Below are 20011 nucleotides of genomic sequence, written 5' to 3' on the forward strand. Positions count from 1 at the left end.
CACTGGCCAGTACTATACCTGCTCTCTTCCCTGGGCTGGACAAGCAGCCAACCTGCCTAAGGCTGGTGGGTGGGCAGACCAGCTTGCTAAGAACCTCTGTTTTGCACCACCACCCTGACATAGAGGATAAAACCCCAAGCTCTCACCTGCCTGCTGTCTCTTAGCCCAGATATCCCAGGACAGGAATAGCACCCCCAGCACCCATGGTTATTTCTGAGACTGCTGCCCAGGCTGATCAAACCAATACCCTACTAAGACACCTAAAATTCAGTGGGGCATAGCTATAACAATGGCTTCATTTGTGTGTAAAGGGGACAACAGGCCATGTCAGAGACGCAGACCCTGCTCACCCGCTCCTGCACCTCCAGATCAGCGCTCTGTACGAACTGTGGCAGCCGCTCCACCATGAGCTGTGTCACCTCCTGTGCCGCTTCGGCCTCCGACGCCTGCTCTCGACGCTGCAGGATGGACGCGTACAGCTTCACTACGTTCTGCACGTATACCGCCTGGATGTGGCCAGGCAGCGTGGTCACCTTGGGTCGCAGCATGGCCTCCAGGGTCTGGGGGGGCTCCTGCAGATGCCTGGAGGACAGGGGCCACGGTGAGGCCTCCCTAGCGGGACACTGAGGAAGGGACCTGGGGCTCTGCACCACAGCGCCACCTTGAGAGTTCTGCTGCCTGAACAGGTGCAGGGCCAGACAGGACTCAAGAGCCAGGAGAAATAAGTGACCAACGAAGTGGACTTGACTGAAGAGCACACGCATAGACATGCCCATTTTGGAGCAGCTGGGCAGGAAAGGGGCAGAGAAAAGACATAGGAAACCCCAACCAACCCCAGGGCAGACTGTGTAGGAATCCAGGACTGTGGCAGGGGAGTCAGAAAGGCAAAGGGAACCAGGTGTGGTGGCGCATGCCTGTAATCCCAGCACTCAGGAGGCTGAGGAGGAGGACTGCTGTGAGTTCAAGACCAGCCTGGAGAGGGCCAGGGAGATGGCTCAGTGGAATAAGCACATAAACACTTCCCTGGCAAGTGCAAAGCCCTGAGTTCAATCCCTGGTTCTGCCAAAAAAAAAAAAAAAAAGAAAGACAGACCAGCCTGGGCTACAAAGTGAGCTGCTCAAGGCCAGCCTGTACTTCATAGGGAGCCCCTCACTGAAAATAATAATAAAATAAAATAAATAAGAAAAGGCCCAGTGACTACAGGCAATGAACTCATGTAACCTAGTTTGCTTTTTGATTTGTTCTTTTGTGACTAAAAACTGTTTATCTTTAAACTTTTCCCCTTAGCACAATGGCAGGACCGCGCCTTGGACCGGGCCTCTGGGATTCCAGAGACAGAGCGCCCTCGCTGTGTTCAGCAGGTCCTGTTGTAACAGGCACAGTAGCCAGGACTGGGCAGTGTGTGACCAGGAGCGCCAGGGTTAGGAAGTGGACCCCACACTGCCTGCTGGGCCGGGCCCTGGGTGAGTGTGGTCAGACACTGTGTCCCTTCTTTTGGTCCCTCTGTCAGGGCTCCCGAAGCCACTTACTCTGAGAACTCCCCACAGATCCAGGCAGCGGCGTACAGCACCTCACAGATCCCATTCCGCTGGGTGCTGCTGGCAACAAGGTGGGCGCTGTCGAGCAGTGCGGACATCTGGGACACAGCGAACTTGCGGATGGCCTTCACACGGATGGCCACATCCAGCATCTGTGCAGCGATGAGGTGGCCATGGCGGGTCCCCTCCAGCCTTGTCAGTTCCACCAGAATACTGATGTACCTGCCAGTGGAGGGAGCCATGAGAAGTGCCCACAGAAGTACAGTGGCACCGCCCACCCAGGTGGGGACCGGTGCGATGTGACAGGCACGGACCACTCGAAGTTGGTGATGTACTGGTAGTTGGACTGGCTGCAGATGTCGATGATCTTGGTGAGCAGCTCATCGCGGTAGGTGGTACCCTCAGCCTTGTCCACATGGGTCATCAGCCTCTTGACAATCTCCATCAGGTTCTTCTTGGATACCTGGGGACACAGCAGGTAAGGGGCTGGCACCGAGGGACGTGTGCTCCTCAGTCCAAGATGCCCAAGGAGCACAGGCCACAGGAAGGTCAGCTGGTGTGTCAGCCATTGCAGGCCTCGGCCCCACCACACCCCAGTCCACACAGGGCCTTAGGACAGGTCAGCCTGAGGCAGGTGACCCTCTGCTGGCCCCAGGGGCTCCCAGCCGCCTGCTGACCAACCCTGCCCAGGAGGGGACTCGGGAGACCGAGACCTAAGGAGGGAGAAGCGGGGCCGGGCGCACCATCCCGTAGAGCAGGTCGAGGGCTCGCAGCCGGATAGACTCGTCCTTGTCGTCCAGGCACTGCAGGATGAGGTCCTTGTGGGACTGCACGGACTTGGGGTGCGTCCGCAGGATCTTTGACATGGCCAACAGCCCCAGGTACTTAACTGTGGGGAGACCGAGAGGCTGTGGGCCCTGGGACAGTGGGATACCAGTGCCACAGGACCGCATGGGCTGCACAGGAGATCCTGGCACCACGGCTGGCTGCTGCCTAGCCCAAGAACCAGGGAGCAACTGGGATGTGTCCCCTACAGACCTGGACAGAGGCTGTGCACCGCACCCCTGGGGAGCGCGGTCCACAAACAGGTCTCTCCAGGGGGCAGTGGAAGAAGCAGGTACTAGGCAAGCCAGGGAAGACCACCAGTCTCGACTCGCAGGAGCCCTCCTGGACTCCCATCCACTTACCCAGAGTGTGACAGTGCTTGCTAGTTACTGCCACCCTTCTCGCCATCCAGCACAGGGAAAGATTCACACCCCATGAGGGCCTCAGGCACTGTGTGGGTCTCAGGTCCCCCACCCTTAAGTCTACTCTGCGTAGCCCACATTTGGCCCCTAAAGGACAGCGGAGCTAAACCTGAGGCATCAAGCCTTGGAGACCAGGCACCTCAAGGCACAGCCTGGGTTCCTCTGATGAGGTCCCACCCCAGGGGACAGATCCACCCATCCTTGGATCAGCCACAATGGGACATAGAGGTGAGCAGTTGTTAGGCAGACTGTGGCGCCCCCGAGGCGGGATGTTTGTTCCCTGGCCCCCATCTCTTCCGGGTCTGCCCCAGGGCCCAGAGAAGAGTTTGTGATCTCATGCCAACTTGAAAGGCAGGGACTCAAAGCGGCCACTGGATACATCCCTCTGGCTGGGAGGCAGCCCTGAGCTACATTCTGCACAGGCTCAGCCCAGACAAGGCACGGAGACAGCCCAGCAGGGTTGCCCAGGGCTACCACACGCACTCATCCTGCCTGATGGGGACAGAGACATATCAAATCTCAGCATGGCTCTGCTCACTGCTTAGACCTGTCTGTGCAGTGTCCTGGCTAAGCTCCATGGAGCCCTGTGTCCCCAGAGACAAGCACACACAGCCTCCATCCCCATCCCCTCCCCCCACAAGGATAGCCAGGCATCACCACGCTCCAGTCTCCCTTCCGATTCCACAAAGGCTATGGACCATGGGAAACGAGCGCGTGGGGCTGCTAGGACAACTTACGGTTCTGATCGGAGTCTTCTATCAGTATCCTTAATTTCTGAACACAGAGCTGAAAAAAGGAAAATCTTCTGGGTTACAACCTCCAAGAACAAATGTGAAGTCTATCTCCTCTGGGCCTGCCCCAGGGCCCAGGCTCTTCAAACTGCAGGGTGGGGACTAGAGCGTGGCCTAGGCTGTCCCCTCTGGACCTGCTCGGTATAACTATGCCAGGAAGGACAAATCAAGAGTGTTGCTGTGGTGACTGGGGACACCTGTGGTGGGCAGGCTGTGTGCTCCAGGGAGGGAGAGGGACTGTCCCTACTTGTGTAATTAGACTAAGCATGGAAGTGACCATTTTACTGGTCCCTGGATCATCAGGGAGCTCCCCCCGACAGGGATGAGGCTTTGTATAAATGTCACAGGCTCAGGGAAAATGGACAGCTCTCTTGAATGATGAGCCAGTGACACCTACAGTGCCTCAGCTAATTCCAGAGCAGGGGTCACAGAAGTGCCCGCAGGGAGCGGGCAGGAGAAGCATCAGGACCTCTGCTGGTGTGGGCAGCTACTCCCTCCGTGTTCCTGTGCCTACCCACAGCAGGTTCTGGCTGGCCCTGGGACGCACCTGGATGCTGGCACTGTGGTTGGGCATCCCGGAGGACAGAGAGATGAGCACTGAAACAGAGGGTGCGGGTCAGCTCCAGGAACCAGGCCGCCAGCAGCCTGTCGTCCCGCGCCCCTGCCCAAGTGGAGCACTCGGGAGCCAAGGCCTCTTAACCAGGCCTGGTCTTTCCAAGTGGTGTCTAAGCACAGCTGTCTCAGGCCTCCGCGGTGTGCTCAGAAGGTGGCTGCCCCAGTGGCATCTGAGAACCTTGGCTTGATGCAAGGGGCTCTGGGCCTACACCCCAATGCAAACAGTGTGGTTCATGCTCAGCTACTGCTGGCCTCTAGAGTCCAGGATGTTGGCATAAGTAGGGCAGTGGGGTGATGTACTCCTCATAAAAGCCTTAGACCCTAGTTGGGCATAGTGGCACACACCTCTAATTCTAGTACTCAGGAGACTGAGGCAGGAGGATAGAAAATTTGAGCTCAGCCTGAGTAACCTGACCAAACACAAATACAAAAGTAAATACATAAACTTCCCAAGATGCTGGAGCTCTGTGAGCTCTTGGGTGACATTCACATTGCTACAGCTTGTTGTGTCCCATGTGACCACCAGGGCAGGTAGGTGCTGGGCAGCTGGGCTTCCCAGAGGGACTATGGCCCTCACCTGGGGTCCAGGACAGGACTGCACTATGAGGAGTACATCATGAAAGAAGGGACACCGCAATATTGGGAGCCATGGAAACTGGAAAATCTGTCAAAGGTGTGTCGGTGGGACTAGGCCTCAGTGCCTAAAGTAAACAAGCTATCTCAGTCCTGAGATAAACATCCTGTCTGGTTAAGGTCAGCTATTAGTTGCTAGGCAACCTTATATCATGTGTTGCTAACTTTGCAAAGGTATAAACCTTGGTTTTGTTTTGCTGGTGGGTTCCTCTGCCAACCAGGCAGACCAGTCACCTAGCCTAGCTTTTGTCTTCTTGTCTATCCTTTTCTTATTCTTGCCACCGCCGTTTCTCCCAGGGTATAACCGATCACACTGAGGCCACCAATGGATCCCTACACCTACCAAGGGATGGTGGGAAACAGGCCTGGGGCTGTAGCCACCTGACTCCAGGGTAGGCTGCAGGCCCGGCCAGCTGTGGCGCCTCAGTTCAGCTTTTTCCTGCACTCCAGGCCAGGCCCCCTCCCCTTGCCTGACAGCACTTGCTCGTGGGCAGTCGTGGACGGGCCTCACCTGCGATCACAGTGTTCACGCACTCGTAGAGAAGGGACATGGCAGACGTGCTAGGGAGGGAGGGAAGCAGCGTGAGGCTGAGGCATGCGGTGGGGACACAGACAGCAACATGGTCACCCCCTGGAGCTCCACCACAGGTGACAGTCACTGTCCCTCATCTTCCCCAGGGAAGGGAGCAGGCCTGCCCATCACCTGTTGTCCCCTCTGCACTCCTGCTGTACCTTGTTCTCTACCCTGACCTGCACCTATCCCTAGGGCCCAGGGCCCATCCAGTCTCTGCATCTGAGGGACAAAGCACCTCCCTCTGGGAGCAAAAGGTGGCCTGGCATGAAGGCTCCAACTCCTGTACGTAAGCTTTGAATTCTGCTAGACTAAAAAGACACTTCGGGGGCCCGCCCATTAGCTCAGTTGTTTAAGTGCCTGCTTAAATGAAGTAGTCAGTCTCTGGGAGCGGTGGTTCGATTCCCAGATACTCAAGGCAACCCAGACCAGCACTGGAGGCAATCTGGAGACGCAAAAAAACAAAACAAAAACAAAAACCACAAAAAACAAAAAACCCAAAACCCTTCTGCAATGGGCTGGTGAGATGGCTCAGTGGTCTAAAGCACCTACTTAGAACAAGCTTAGCAAAGCACAGGGACTGAGGTTCAATCCCCCAGCACCATATGCCAGCCAGCCCCGCCCCCTGGTGGACTGAGCTGGCTGGTGGACTGAGCTGGCCACACACACACACACACACACACACACACAAATAAATAAATAAAATTTGGAAAAAAAAATAACAAAAAACAAAGACACTTCAGGCCCAAGCCCTTCCAGGGGCCCAAGCCCTTCCAGGGGCCTGGTTCATCATCTCCATCTCAAACCATTGAAGCCTGAGAGAAGCGAGGCACTGTGGCCACTTGACACCACACTCCAAGAGTCATGCCTCGCTGTAGGGTCAACAAATGTGGGTGGCTAAAACTGAAAGGTCCCAGTCCCAGCTAGTTCCATCGGAGCCTTTCACTGAGCAGCTGATGCATTTACAGCAAATCCTTGCTGTTTCCAGCCCGCAGTGGTTTTGCTTGCTACCAAGAATCAGACTCAGGACCCTGTGCTTGCCAGGCAGGTGCTGTGCCACTGAGCTAGCTCCCTGGCACTGAAGTTGCTATCTTAAAAGTGAATTCAAGGGATTTGGGCATGGCAGCATACACCTGTCATCCCAGCACTCCGGGAAGCTCAGGCAGGGGGATCAAGACATAAGAGGGCCTGGGGACAGAGCTCAGAGCAAAGGCCCTGGGTTCAGTCTCAGTATTAGGAGAAAAAAAATAGACTCCAAGGGATAGAGCCACATGATAGTCCCCGGAGGGGTAAGAGACTCCATAAAGGGTGCTCAGTGCCTACAGCAAAACTGAAAGGGTGTACACCACTGCTTTGGGGAGCGCCCTACTTAGTGACCCTGGAGGCTCCCAAGAGATTGGGCAGTGGCCCAGTCCACCCAGAGCCAGCCAGGCGTGGCCCAGGAGAATCCTACCTGTGGATGAGGTTGGTGAGAGGCTCGATCAGCTTCTTGCCCAGCCTTGGCTCCAGAGGGGTCAGGGCACCAAACTGCAGGGACAGAGGATCACAGTCACTGCAGGCAGCAGGAGGGCCACACATGCAGCACTACACCTCTCTCCCATGGCCGCAGTGCCCACCAGACAGGCCCGGAGCGCGTCCACCATCCCAAGGTGGCACTTGCCAGTTTGATGATCTTGATGAGGACCCAGTTGTTGGTAGAGGATGTCATGAGCTTGAAGAACAGTGGAGCCAGGGATAGGTAGTTCTTGGGGTTACGCCGAGCCAGCTCACAGATAACATTGACAGCTGCTGACTGGACCCCTGAGGACCAAGGGAGGGTGTCAGTAGGAGGGGCAGCCTTGTCAGTGAGGGGGCATTGGGTGGGCAAGCATCCCAAGCCTGAGAACACACTTGCACCTGGACATGTACTTAGCTAGCCAGAGTGAGCCCCACCAGGTGGACACAAAGAAACAGACCCACGCTGCAGAGAGGTCCCCACACCTGAGCTGTGCAGAGGAACCCAGACTCCAGGTGAGGTACAAGCAAACCCAGCAGCACAGGTGCCAGAGAGCAAAGTGATGCACGGAGGTAAGGGGTGTCAGGCATGGTGGGGCACACCTAGAATCCCAGCACTCAGGCGGCTGAGGCAGGAGGATGGCCAAAAGTTCAAGGAACCTGGGCCACACAGTGCAGCCCTTTCATAAAACTCCTAAAGGTGGAGTGGGGAGTGCTGGGGGTGTGGCTCAGTGGTAAGCACTCCAGGGGTGGGGGGCACAGATGAAAAAGTGGATGGATGGACGGATGACAGATTACACCCCATAGAAGGAAGCCTCTTGTTTGTGGACTTGTTCTGATGCCAAGAAACCAGAGGATAAACAGGTAACTGAGCAGGACAGCTCCTTCACAGAGCTCCTGCTAAGAGACACAGGAGCTGGCTCTAACACACATCAGCACTGTCCCACAGGCGCTCATATTACAGGAGGCAGCAAATGTACATGGCTCCATGTGTGACCGCCGCATGTCCATGGGGGCCACTTCCAGGACCTCCAGACACCAAAATTCAAGGATGCTCCAGTCCTTTAGCTGACATGCCACAGCCTGCAGAGGACCTGAGCTCCCTTAGACATCTCTGTCACCTATAAGGGACTTGTGATGCCTAACACAATAGACATGCTGTGCACCTTGTTACACTGTGCTGTTTAAGGAGTAACAAGAAGCTGGGTGTGGTGACAAAGCCTGTCATCCAAGCACTTGAGAGGTCAAGGCCAATCTGAAATCCATAGCAAGTCCCTATCTCAGAAAGGAAAGGAGGAAGGGAAAAAGGAAGTGAGAGAGGGGACAAGGAAAAGTCTGTTTATGATCAATACCAATGCAATTTCTTTTCAAGTAATGCAAGAATGGAACAACCTGCCCAGTTGGAACTGGATGAGGTGGCTATCCATACTCATTGGTTACAAGGCCACCAGAGCAAGTGGACAGTGGGTGTCCTGGTGGGGCCACCCAAAACTAGTGACCACAGGTAATGTCAGCAGCACAAGGTAAGGACACCAGCGACTATCCCACAGTGCCCCAATGAGAACACCAGGCCACAACATGGTTGGAGGTAGCAGCTGGGGTTAACTGTATCTGCCAGGATGCAGGAGGGCTCTGTGCCTCTTTGCTCATGCTGGGGATGAGACCTGGAGGCTGGTGCCTGCCAAACAAGGGGTATAGTACAACCTGAGTACAGCCGCAGCCCTGGCCTCCCCCCTCCCCTGCACCCTCAACACAGCTCTGGGCCGCGGGCGCTGTGCAAGCAACAACTAACTTCCCTGGCCACCCCTCCCTGCCTTAGTGTGCCACACCAGCCCTGGCAACAGTGTCACTGACTCAGCAGCAGGATCAGTCACCCACACAGGTTCCAGCTTGCACTCCCCCTGCCCCTCCATGGGGCCCAGCCAGAACTGCAGCTGCTGCTGAGGGCTCCTCTTTGCAGGACACTGGACACAGTCTGCTTGACTTCCCACTGACCATACCCCTTGCAGACTGTGCAGACGTGTCTGCTGAGCTCTCTTGTCTCGGGGCGCCTGGGGGACTTGTGCCACTTGCTCTAAAGCCCTGGGTCCAGCACTTGGGAAGCTGAGACCAACCTAGATTATATAGTGAGTTCAAGGCCAGCCTGAACTCTGCAATGAAATGATCTCAAAAAGTCAAAACAAAAAGAAAACCCCACCCACTGCAATCCCTAGTGCACACATCCCTCATTCCCTGCCCCAGACCCACACACTCTGAGCCAGCCGTGGGGCTCAGGGATACTACGCACCCCAGGACCTGTGACTGTACACTGTCCCTTCCACCTCTCTGTCCTAACACCTGAAGTCACTCTCTCTTTCTCTCAAAGTACTATATACAACAACTGAGACACAACACCACGTATGACTGCACGCATCCCTCACGTGGTTGCTGGTCCACGCTGGGCTGTAGGCTGCCCTCTCAGGGAGGCAGGCAAGGCACCACGCCAGTGCCCCAGGAACCCCCAAGGCTGTCAATTGGATACACAGGACCTAGAGTCCCAGGAAGAGCCCAAAGCCAACCAGACCTTGCTGGCCCTGCTTGCTCGGCTACTGCATCTGTGGCTGCCATTATGTGTGCAGGCCACAGCCAGCTGTCACTGTGCTCCATACGGGACTTCCAGTGCGGCTCTACACCTAGTGTCCCCACCTCTCCCTTGCAATAGCCCTTCTGTATGCCCAGAATCCACTAACCAGGGTCAGGGTCCTCCAGCTTCTCCTTGAGGCGGGGAAAGGCAGGCCGTAGTGACTCGGGGTACTTGAGAAACACCTTGTACATGATCAGCACGGCCTTCTTCCTGATGTACGGTTTGGTGTGCGACATCTGTGAAGAAGGGGCCGCAGTGTGCAGAAGCTCGAGCTCCCTTGAGTCCCGGCCTGCTCTACTGCTCTCCAACCCAACGGCCCCTTCCTCTCCCCACACTGTCCACTGTCTGCGCCCTACCTCCTACCTGCCCTAACCCTCACTACTTGTCCCGGAGCAGCATGGGGCCCAGAGGGACAAGAAGGGGGCAGAGCCTACTGTCTCCCAGTGACATGTGGGATGCCAAGCGTTTCTATTAGGCCTTCCCCACAGCTGCCCACCCTCCACCTTGACAGGGCTACCCTACGCTATGGCATGGCACCAACATTGGCCTCAAATAGTGTCCCTCCTCCTGCAGCTGGGAGGACCAGCATGCTACAGAGTACCATGGGGACTCTTCTGAGAGGAGAGTGACCATAAGGAGCCAGACCGTGGATAGGGACACCTGGGTGGCCTGAGGGATGGAGGAAGGATGGGACCATAGTGAAGCTGGCTGGCCACTGAGGAAGGCCTCAGCAAGGAAACAAACACCAGGCCAGGCTGATGGGAGGGGCTGCCCTCTGCCAGCAGAAGACTTCACCGGCTAACTGACAAGTGCAGGGACAGAAGTGGCCTGAAGCAGAGTGAAGCGTGACCATAACGGAGCGCCTGTCTCATCTGATCTACCTCAGGGCGGCACCTGGAACTCAGAGTGAGTTCACACAGTGGCCGGGGAATTCACAAACTCACCAGTGTCATGATGTCATTTGCCAGGTCTCTGGCAAGATCTGGGGTGACAAAACAGGATAGACCAGTCAGTGCCACTCCTGTGTCGTACTGGCTGGGGCTGCTCAGGTCCTGCAGGGGAGAGGTCAAGGTGATAGGCAGCCCCAAGCCACATGTCAATCACAATAGGTGTAGCCGTGTCCCTCTGCCCCTGCTGTGGGGCCTTGCCCTGAGTCTAGGCAAGGGGGACAAACCCTGCTAATTCCACGGTGTCATCAAGGGAGGAGATGGGACAGATGAAGACACAAACATAAAACTCCGGGTGTAAGAGCCAAGTATGTTGGCTCTAGGGAACAAAGGCCCCGGTTCATGGGTCACTGCAAGGCCTGGGCTGTGGCTACCCTGCTCCCAGCACAGCCCTGCATCCCAGGTGACCACCCCTACAGGCCCAGGGCAGGTGCCACGGGAGGTGACCAGGAGACATGCTTCTACCTAGGTTATGTCTCTGGCCTGGGGGCAAAACATGTTTTCTAGGACATGACAGTGAAGCCCAAGCCCAGAAGCCTCCCCTGCCTTAAAAAGTAAACCAGAGGCCAGAAACATAGCTCAGTGGCACAAGTGCCTGCCTGGTCCTGAGTTTGACAAAAAAAAAAAAAAAAAAAAAAAAAAAAAGCAAACAGCAGCACAGTGACTAACTAAAATAAAAAATAAGGTTTAAAGTTTAAAAAAACCTACATGCTTGAAAATACCCACGTCATGTAACCCCAGGGTCTAACAGCAAAGGGTGCCCAGGGGTGGGAAAAGGTAGAGGACCCAGCAGGGCAGGTGTGGCTCCAAGAGGAGGGATGGAAGTGGAGGGACTGCCCGAGCCAGCCTTCCTGTAGCACACAGAGGACATGAGAAAGTGAGGGCTCAGCAAAGCCCTGGCCTCACAAACCAGCCAGAGCACAAGTGTGCAGACCCACGAAGGCCAGGAGACGGGAGCCACTTCAGCTCACTGAGACGAACTACGGTGTGGGAGACCCACTGACCTGCAGTGCCGTGGCCTCTGGGCTCGCCACATGCCACATGCCACATGACTGTGGAGACCAGCCACATCAGGCTCACGGGTGGGGCCTACCTTGCGGATCTGGTTTGTGGTCAGCATGATGACATCTGTGCCCTCGTGGAAGCACTGGGAGGCAGCGAGGTAGCCGATGCGCTGCGGAGCCAATAGCAGACTGAGGGTCAGAGTTGACAGCTGGGGCCTCCTGGGCAGCCCAGGTACCAGGGGCACCTGGAGGCCACCAGCAGATCGGGCTAGTCCCCAAAACCCTTGGGAGAAGGAATTCCCCCAAAAGCTGGGCACACATGGCCCTTGAGGCAGTGTTCCCATAAGGGCTGCCAATGTACCACATTCCTGCCGCTGGCTGGCAGCCAGGGACAGGGAGCCTCCATGTAGGGAGGCCCAAGTGCAGGGCTTTGGGAAGATGCAGAGCTCTCTGGGCCAGGCTGCAGGGGCCACCAGATCAGTGCTCCCAGATGCACAGACTGCTTTGGACAACAGTGCACAATGGCTGCCCGAAGCACTTCTGCAGAGAATAAGGTCAGACTCAAAGGGTGCACACCATGTGTACACCTGGAGGGGAAGACCACAGGGCCCTGCTGATACCTAGGACGAGTGTGTGGTAGCAAGGGCTAAGCTTCCAAGCAACCACCAGCAGCCAGTGAGGCGTACCTGCAACCCTAGCATGCTGGGAAAGTCTCAAGAGGCAAAGGGACAGGCTACCAAGGAGTGACCCCTGTTCAAGATAACCGGCATTGAGTGTGGGGGCCCACGCCTGTGATCCTAGCTACTGAGAGGCTGAAGCAGGAAGACTGTAAGTTTGACCCTAGCCTCACGTCTCAGTAAGTTAATAATATACAGAGACTATATCTTTTTTTTTTCTTTTATGGAACCAGAATTGAACTCAGGCCCTTGCACTTGACAGACAAGTGCTTATTCTACTGAGCCATCTTCCTGGCCCTCAGAGACTATATCTTAAAATAAAAAATTAATTAAAAAAAACCAACTGGGGATGTAGCTCAGTGCAAAGGCCCAGCTTAATCCCCTATACCACCAATAATAACTAAAACAAATAAATTGACAAAATCTGTAGAAAGGCTTAAATGGAAAAAACCTAGGGAACTGCATTAGCTTATTAGTAACTTTTGTTCATTTAAAACTTGTTTTTCTTTCTTCTTTTTTCCTTTGTGGTTATTTTTTGTTTTGAGTGCTGGGATGGAACCCAGGGCCTTTCCACTAAGCTATATCCCAGCCTTTTTTAAATTTTATTTTATTTTTTTTACTGAGAAAAAAGTATATATTTAGAATTAGCCAGCTGGACTCAGTTTAGATGATCCCAATTTTGTTGGCAACATCCAATGCATCATAATCAGGAGCCAGTCGAACATATGCCTTCTTCTCTCCATCAGGCCTGATTAGGGTATTGACCTTGGCAACATCAATGTCATAGAGCTTCTTTATAGCTTGTTTGATTTGGTGCTTATTGGCTTTGACATCCACAATGAACACGAGTGTGCTGTTGTCCTCAATCTTCTTCATGGCTGACTCTGTGGTCAGGGGGAACTTGATGATGGCATAGTGGTCAAGCTTGTTTCTCCTGGGGGCGCTCTTCTGAGGGTATTTGGGCTGCCTCCGGAGCTGCAGCGTCTTGGGACGGCAGAAGGTGGGCAACGTTCGTATCTTCTTCTTTTTGTGGCTGTGGATGCCTTTCAGCACGGCCTTTTTGGCCTTCAAAGCTTTTGCTTTGGCTTCAGCTTTGGGAGGGGCAGGGGCTTCCTTCTTTGCCTTCGGCGCCATCTTGGTAAAAAGGCTCCTTAAATTTTATTTTGAAACAGGGTATTTTTGTTGATCTAGACATGCTCTCCCTATGCAGTTCAAAATGGCCTTGAACTCAAGGTGACTTTCTTGCCTCAGCCTCCCAGAGCACTGGGATTACAGGGGTATACCACCACACCTGGCAACACAGTCTTCTAACTTAATACCACGATAGCCTTGCTTTTATTTGTAACTCAAGCTTTCTTGAATGGATATTGAAATATAGGATTACGTTTGTTTACCTTTGTTACTGGGGGGCTGAACCAAGGGACTTGTCACTAAGCTATATACCAAGGTTTTTTTTAATTTTGAGAAAAGGTAAATCTCTACGTTGCCCAGGCTGGCCTTGAACTTGAGATCCTTCTGCCTCAGCCTTCCCGATGACTGGAATAACAGGTATGTGTTACCATGCTTGACTTTTGTCCTTTTCTTCCTGAGGTGTTGGTGATACAAGTTAGGGTCTCATGCATGCTAGCCAAGCATCACTACTGAATAACACTCCCAACTCACAGACTTTTAAAAAACAAGCCAGACAGCCAGTCATGGCAGTGCACGCCTGTAATCTCAAAATTTGGGAGGCTAAGGCAGGAGAACCGTTGCAAATTCGAACCAGCCTGGGCTACAAAGTAAGCTCAAGGCCAGCCTGAGACAGTGAGACCCTCTCTCAAAAAGACAATCAAAAAAACCAAGAAAAGGCCAGGCATAGTGATATACATCTGAAATCCCAGCACTCAGGCGATTGAGGCAGGAGGATTGCTATGAATTTGAGGCCAGCTAGGGCTACAAAGTGAGTTCAAGGCCAGCCTGTACTGCACAGCAAAACCTCGTGCCAAAAAACAAAAAAAAAAAAAAAAGAAAAAAAGAGGAAATGAGAGAGGGGGAGGGAAAGGGGTAGATGGAGACAGAGAGAGAGACAGACAGACAGACAGACAAGAGACAGAGACAGAGAAGAAAAAGACATAAAGCAAGCAGCTCCTCCCAGACCTGAGCCCACCACCTAGAAAGCAGCAGGGGGGTGGGTCTCAGGACAGCTCCTGGTGCCCACAGCCCTGCATGCAGGAGCCGGGTGATGCCACACCGTGGTAGCCTCCCAGTTGCCGTGTAGAGCTCAGTGACACAGGAAGGGCGGCCACAGGATGCACCTCTAGGGACGTCAGCGTTTCACCCCAGCAGGCTCCCACTCACCACCCACCCATCCCACTGTCCCTGCCACTCACCTTGAACGTGAACTTGGAGGCACTCATCACTTCGATGATGTTGAAGGCGGCCCAGCTGATGTCGTACCCCAACATCTGTAACTGTTAAGGAGGAGGCATGGCAAGGTTAACTCAGGAGCCACAGCAGAGGCGAAGGGTTTAAACCCTAACCGTGTGTTCACGCTGAACAAATGGAGAAACAACTCGTTCACAGCCCCAGCATACGCACTCCATCTATCCTCGTGTTTTTCCTGATGAAGGACTTTGACATTTTAAAATCTCACAGATGGGCTAACAACAAACACTGAAACACCACAGCACAAGGCCTGGTAGCGCACATGTGTCATCTCAACGCTCTGGGAAGCTGAGGCAGGAGGATCACTGAAGTCTGAGGCCACCTGGGGGGGTTCATGGCCAGGTCAGGCTGAATTACACAGCAAGACCCTATCTTCAAAAAAAGAAAGCTTAGGCACACATATATAATCCCAGCACTTGGGAGGCTAAGGCAGGAGAATCCCCTAGTTTAAGGACGGCCTGGGCTACACAGTGAATTTAAGGCCAGTCTAAACTACCATGAGGGCCAGTCAGATAGCTCAGTGGATTAAAGTGCCTGCTTAGGCAGGGGCCAGGGGTCCGATCCCCAGACTGCTGTGCCGGCCCCGCCCCCAGGGTGCACTGAGACAGCAATTGAGACTGTGTGCCTGTAATCCCAGCACTTGGGAGACTGAAAAACAGGAAGGATCACTGTAAGTCTGATCTGTGCAGTGAGACCCTGTACTAAATACATTAAAAAAAACCCTACCATAAGACCTTGTTTGTTTGTTTCTTTTTTTTGGCGGAACCTGGGATTGAACTCAGGCCCTCGCATTTGCCAGGCAAGTGCTTATTCTACTGAACTATCTCCCCAGCCTGAGACCTTGTTTCAAGAAAAAAAAAAGAAAGAAAGAAAAGTTAAAGTTCAGTTTGGGTAACTTAGCAACCTAATAAGATTGTCTCAAAATAAAAAAAGTCTGAGAACATAGCTCAGTGTGAAGGCCTTCAGTTCCATCCCCAGTACCACAAAAGGATAAAAGAAACGGGACACGTGCGCACGCACACACACACACACACAGAAAGGGAGGGAAAGAGAGAAGTTTCTACTACTGAAAAGACAGCACTTACTTATCCTGGCTAATACTTCCCCACCAGTGACTGGCAAACCAGCTCCTCAGAACAATCACAGTGTGACAAATGCTTGCAGCAAGGACTGGGGGGAGGAGCCCGTCTCCCCATGATGAGGAGGCAGAAGGGTGAGGTGTCCGGTTCGGAACCAAGCTGTACACAGCCCCGAAGCCTGTGCTAAGGGAGGGGTGCCCCTTCAAGGCTGGCAGAGCCCCACAACCACACCACACTACAGCCATGTGGTCATCAGGGTGCTGCTCTGCTAAGCCCTGCATTGCACATAGCAGAAATTAATGGCTGCAGAGGGGCTGAGGGATGGACAGACCCCTGGGTGGCAGGGTGGATGGTGGGGGATGAACAGGAAGGCTGAGAGGAGGGCCACTTACATATGTCAACTTGCAGACAGCATTAGCCTTCACAGCGATATTGTCTTGCTTCAGTTCCTGTTTGATTTCATCGATGCACTGAGAGATGTATTTTGCCTAAAATAGAAAAATGTAACAGCATCAACATAAACTACAGACGTCTAGCTAAACAGGGAAGAAAGCCATTCCTGAGCAGCAGACTCAGGAGGACCCACAGGGCTTCATGGGTAGGAAATGTCCAGGACAGGCAAATCATGAGACAGGAAGTGGACTCCTGGGTGCTGGAGGCTGAGGAGAGAGCAATGGCACATGGCATTTCAGCACAGGCATGGGTATGCTTGGTTTGTTCTGCGTGGTGCATGGACATCCTGGGTTTCCCCACCTCTGGGCCGTGGGGAGCAGATGGCTGCAACCCACTCTGTGCAGGTTCTCACCACTGGGCGCTGAGCCTCCGGGCTCACTCAGCTCTGACCCGACAGCATGCCGCCCAAGGTCCTGGGGAGCAGCTCCTCGCACAGCACAGCCAGCGGCCCACAAGGCAGCTGTGGTCACTGTGGAATCCGGGTGGCTCTGGGCTGACACAAGGGCACTGCTCACCCTCTTGCTGCTGTTCTCGCACAACAGAACCAGAGCCACACTGTGAGGCCCTGTGCAGTCCCTGAAGGCAGGGCCTGAGCTCTGGATGCACTACACTGACAGTTTCCTCCCCAGGACAGTCAGCACTGTGACAGCCACCCCTTTACATAGCCTGCTAACCACATAGGGACATGGGAAAGGCCACTGTCCCACAGGACAATGCAGGCTAAATATTTTATGACAACTCAGGACAATGGAACAAGCATCACATATCCTGCCAGTGTACCTCAAGTGATGACGTCCTGCTCTGGGATACTTGGTGCCTACCCTGAACCCAGTGGAGGAAGGGGGGACCCTGCTGGCATCTCAAAGGGTCTCTACTGCTATGGATTTAAAAGGAACAAGGGCATGGTCATAGGAGCTGGAGAACTGAGTGGACATCCTGGGCGGGTAGGAACCAGGCCACCACAGCCCCTGTGGGTAGTAGACTGTTGAAGCCTCCAAGAGCCGGCATCTGACAGGCAAGTCAGCTCCCAGGCGCACAACTCCTAGGAAAACACTCAGAGACCTGGCTTTCCTCTTGGCTTTTTCTTTTTTATGTATTTAGTACGGGGTCTCGCTACATAGATCAGACTCGTAGTGATCCTCCTGTGTTCAGCCTCCCAAGCACTGGGATTACAGGAGTGTGCCACCATGCCCAGTCTCATTCACCATCTCAGGTGCTCCAGGGGCAGGGCCGGCATGGCCTGTGGTGCCAGGAATCAAACCCCAGTCCCTGTGCTCTGCCTAAGCAGGTGCTTTGGTCCGCTGAACTATCTGGCCAGCCCTTTTCCTACAATTTTGATGACCACTGGTCTTCTAAATCTTCATTTCCTAGAGGACTGGTGGAGCACACGTGTACACTGCTGACTTCAGGTGCTTCTGCGCTTCCCCTTGGCAACAGGCCTGAACCCCCAGGTCTGCTCTAGTCCTCCCTCTCCTGAGCATGGCAGCTTCCCCTTGGGCTTTTAAGGTGGGCCTCACAAAGTCACTTCTGGTAATGTCACTCAATATCCAGAATGCAACCCAAGGCTAGACATGGTGGGCCACACCTCTCATCCCAGTGTTTAGGAAGCTGAGGGTGGAGGATCGCTGTGTCTGACACCAAACTGGGCTACATAGTGAGACTCTGTCTCACAAACAAACAAAACAAGGTGGGCGAGACAGCTCAGCTCAGTGGTCTAAAGCGTCTGCTTAGGCAAGCGCAGGGAATCTGGCGGGCTGAGCCAGCCAAAAAACAAAACAAACAAAACAGAAAACCACAAACAAAACCAAGCAGAAAACATCAGAATGTAACCGAAAATTACACAGAAGAGCTGGGCCGGGCCAGGTGTGGTGGTGCACACTAGCAGTCCCAGCACTCTGGGCGGCTGGGGCAGGATGATGGTCTAGGGACACAGTTCAGCAATAGAGTGCTTATCTAGCACGTACAAGGCCCTGAGTTCCAGTCACATCCCTGAGGGGAAAAAAAAACAAAAACTTGAAAGTTCTTAAATATTTGTCTCAGGGTCCATATTAACTTATAATATGGAATGAGGTAAGGGAGTAACTTTTTCCTTTCCATACTGCACTGCTAGCAGAAAAGGAGAAAATTCACAATCCTTTTATAAGAAAACAAACTGGCTAGATGTGGGAGTGCATACCTGTAATCCTGGGAGACTGAGTAGGATCACGGCTTTGAGGCCAGCCTGGGCTATGTACTGAATTGAAGACCAGCTAGATTACATAGTGAAACTCTGCTTCAAAAACATAAAAAGGGGGCTGTCAAGATAGCTCAATGGACTAACGCACTTGCTTAGGCGAGCTCAGGAACCATGATTCGATCCCAGGCATCCCCAAGCCGGCACCAGTCCCACCCCCAGGGCAGGCTGAGCCAGTCACAGAGTCAGGGTGTGCAGGCACACCCCTGGAATCCCAGTACTGGGGAGGCTGAAAACAGGAGGATCACTGAGTCGGAGCTGCATACTGAGACCCTGCAACAGCCAAATACGTTAATAAGAACAATAAAATAGCATTCTATCCTCTGTACTGTCAGAGAGAGAGAGAGAGAGAGAGATAGAGAGAGAGAGAGAGAGAGAGAGAGAGAGAGAGAGAGAGAGGAGAGAGAGAGAGAGAGAGAGAAGAGGAGAGAGAGAGAGTTTCACCCATATCAAACACATAGAAGTCTTGTGTGTCACTATCGCCTAAACAATGCAGTAGAAGGACTGTGCCGCATCGCTGACGCTGCACTAGGTCTCAGGAGCCATCTGGGGAGGATGTGTGTGGGCTCAGTGCAAAACTTCCCCGACTGCTTGATTCACTGACAGGCTGATGGATGGCACTGGGGACAGAGCCCAAGGTCCCTATGCCACTGAACTACATCCCCAGCCCTTCTTATTTTTCTTTTCTTGAGACTAAATAAGCCAAACCAGACTTGGACTTGTAATCCTCCTGCCTGAGCCTCTCAAGAGTGCTGGGATTATAGCCTTGTACCACCATGCCCCTCAACTCTACCTACTTTATTGAAAGGACTTGAGTATCCACAGATTCCAGCTTCCTCAGGGGCCACTGTACACTAGAAATATCCTATGGCACAAAGTAAAAGTGGCTATATACTGACACTTCTAACAATCAGAGGCGCAACCTCAAGAAATTTCTCGGGCACCTCAACAGTTTCATGTGAAATTCACACTTCTCCCCAGGGACGTGGGGATGTGAGCTGGAGAAGGAAGATGCTTCCTTCCCACAAACCTCAGGCAGGAGGAGAGCCAGCCATTTCGACCCTGGCTGTGTACTTGCACTCTCTGCTGTGCTCTTTTTTAAAAATACAAATTCTTGGTCAGGTATGGTGGTGCACATCTGTAATCCCAGCACTTGGGAGGGTGAGGCAGGAGGACTGCTGTGAGTCTGAGGCCACCCTGGGTTACACAGTGAGTCCACAGCCAACCTGAACTACATAGTGGGACCCTGTGTCCAGAGAAAAAAATAAATAAATCAGATGCTCAGGGCCCTTACTAAATTAAATAAATCCAATCAGTTTTTTTTTAAATTCTGTGAGGGGACAGGGATCCCACTCTGTGGCTAAGGCAGCCTTTAGCTCACAACCCTCTTGCTTCAGCCTTCTGAGTGCTGGGATGACAGGCATGCACCATCACATTTGGTTGTGCTCAGCACGGTTACCAAGGTTGCATTGTTACCAAGCCCGGGCAGAGATGCAGCCAGTGGCTTTAACCCCCTTCACCTTGAGATGCAGGCAGGGCTGGCCCTCCGTACGCAGGCCTCCACATGGTGGATGCCCAGCAGCATTTCTCTCGGCTTTGTTGGTCCAAGCGGCCAGCTCTGGGATCAAAGATGAGGAAGGAGCTCTGAAACTGCTCTATATTTGTTTCTCAATAAAGTTTAA

At 53.4% G+C, this 20011-nt stretch overlaps 1 protein-coding gene across 1 annotated transcript in view; it reads right to left on the reverse strand.

Annotated features, from left to right (window-relative positions):
• Positions 1-20011, reverse strand: part of Ap3d1 (adaptor related protein complex 3 delta 1 subunit) — a 41847-nt gene that overhangs the window by 10592 nt on the left and 11244 nt on the right. Inside the window, exons 2-15 of the mRNA XM_004632695.3 lie at positions 16036-16131; positions 14510-14590; positions 11553-11633; positions 10457-10564; positions 9619-9748; positions 7056-7195; positions 6849-6922; positions 5336-5385; positions 4124-4173; positions 3523-3571; positions 2282-2427; positions 1853-2001; positions 1530-1760; positions 351-582 (exon numbers count right to left, since the gene is read on the reverse strand). Coding sequence (XP_004632752.1) covers positions 351-582; positions 1530-1760; positions 1853-2001; positions 2282-2427; positions 3523-3571; positions 4124-4173; positions 5336-5385; positions 6849-6922; positions 7056-7195; positions 9619-9748; positions 10457-10564; positions 11553-11633; positions 14510-14590; positions 16036-16131 — 1617 coding nt within the window. The remainder of the gene's footprint in view (positions 1-350; positions 583-1529; positions 1761-1852; positions 2002-2281; positions 2428-3522; positions 3572-4123; positions 4174-5335; positions 5386-6848; positions 6923-7055; positions 7196-9618; positions 9749-10456; positions 10565-11552; positions 11634-14509; positions 14591-16035; positions 16132-20011) is intronic.

The sequence above is a fragment of the Octodon degus genome, unplaced genomic scaffold (assembly GCF_000260255.1).
Source record: "Octodon degus isolate 3935 unplaced genomic scaffold, OctDeg1.0 scaffold00050, whole genome shotgun sequence".
In the NCBI taxonomy this organism is placed as follows: Eukaryota; Metazoa; Chordata; class Mammalia; order Rodentia; family Octodontidae; genus Octodon; species Octodon degus.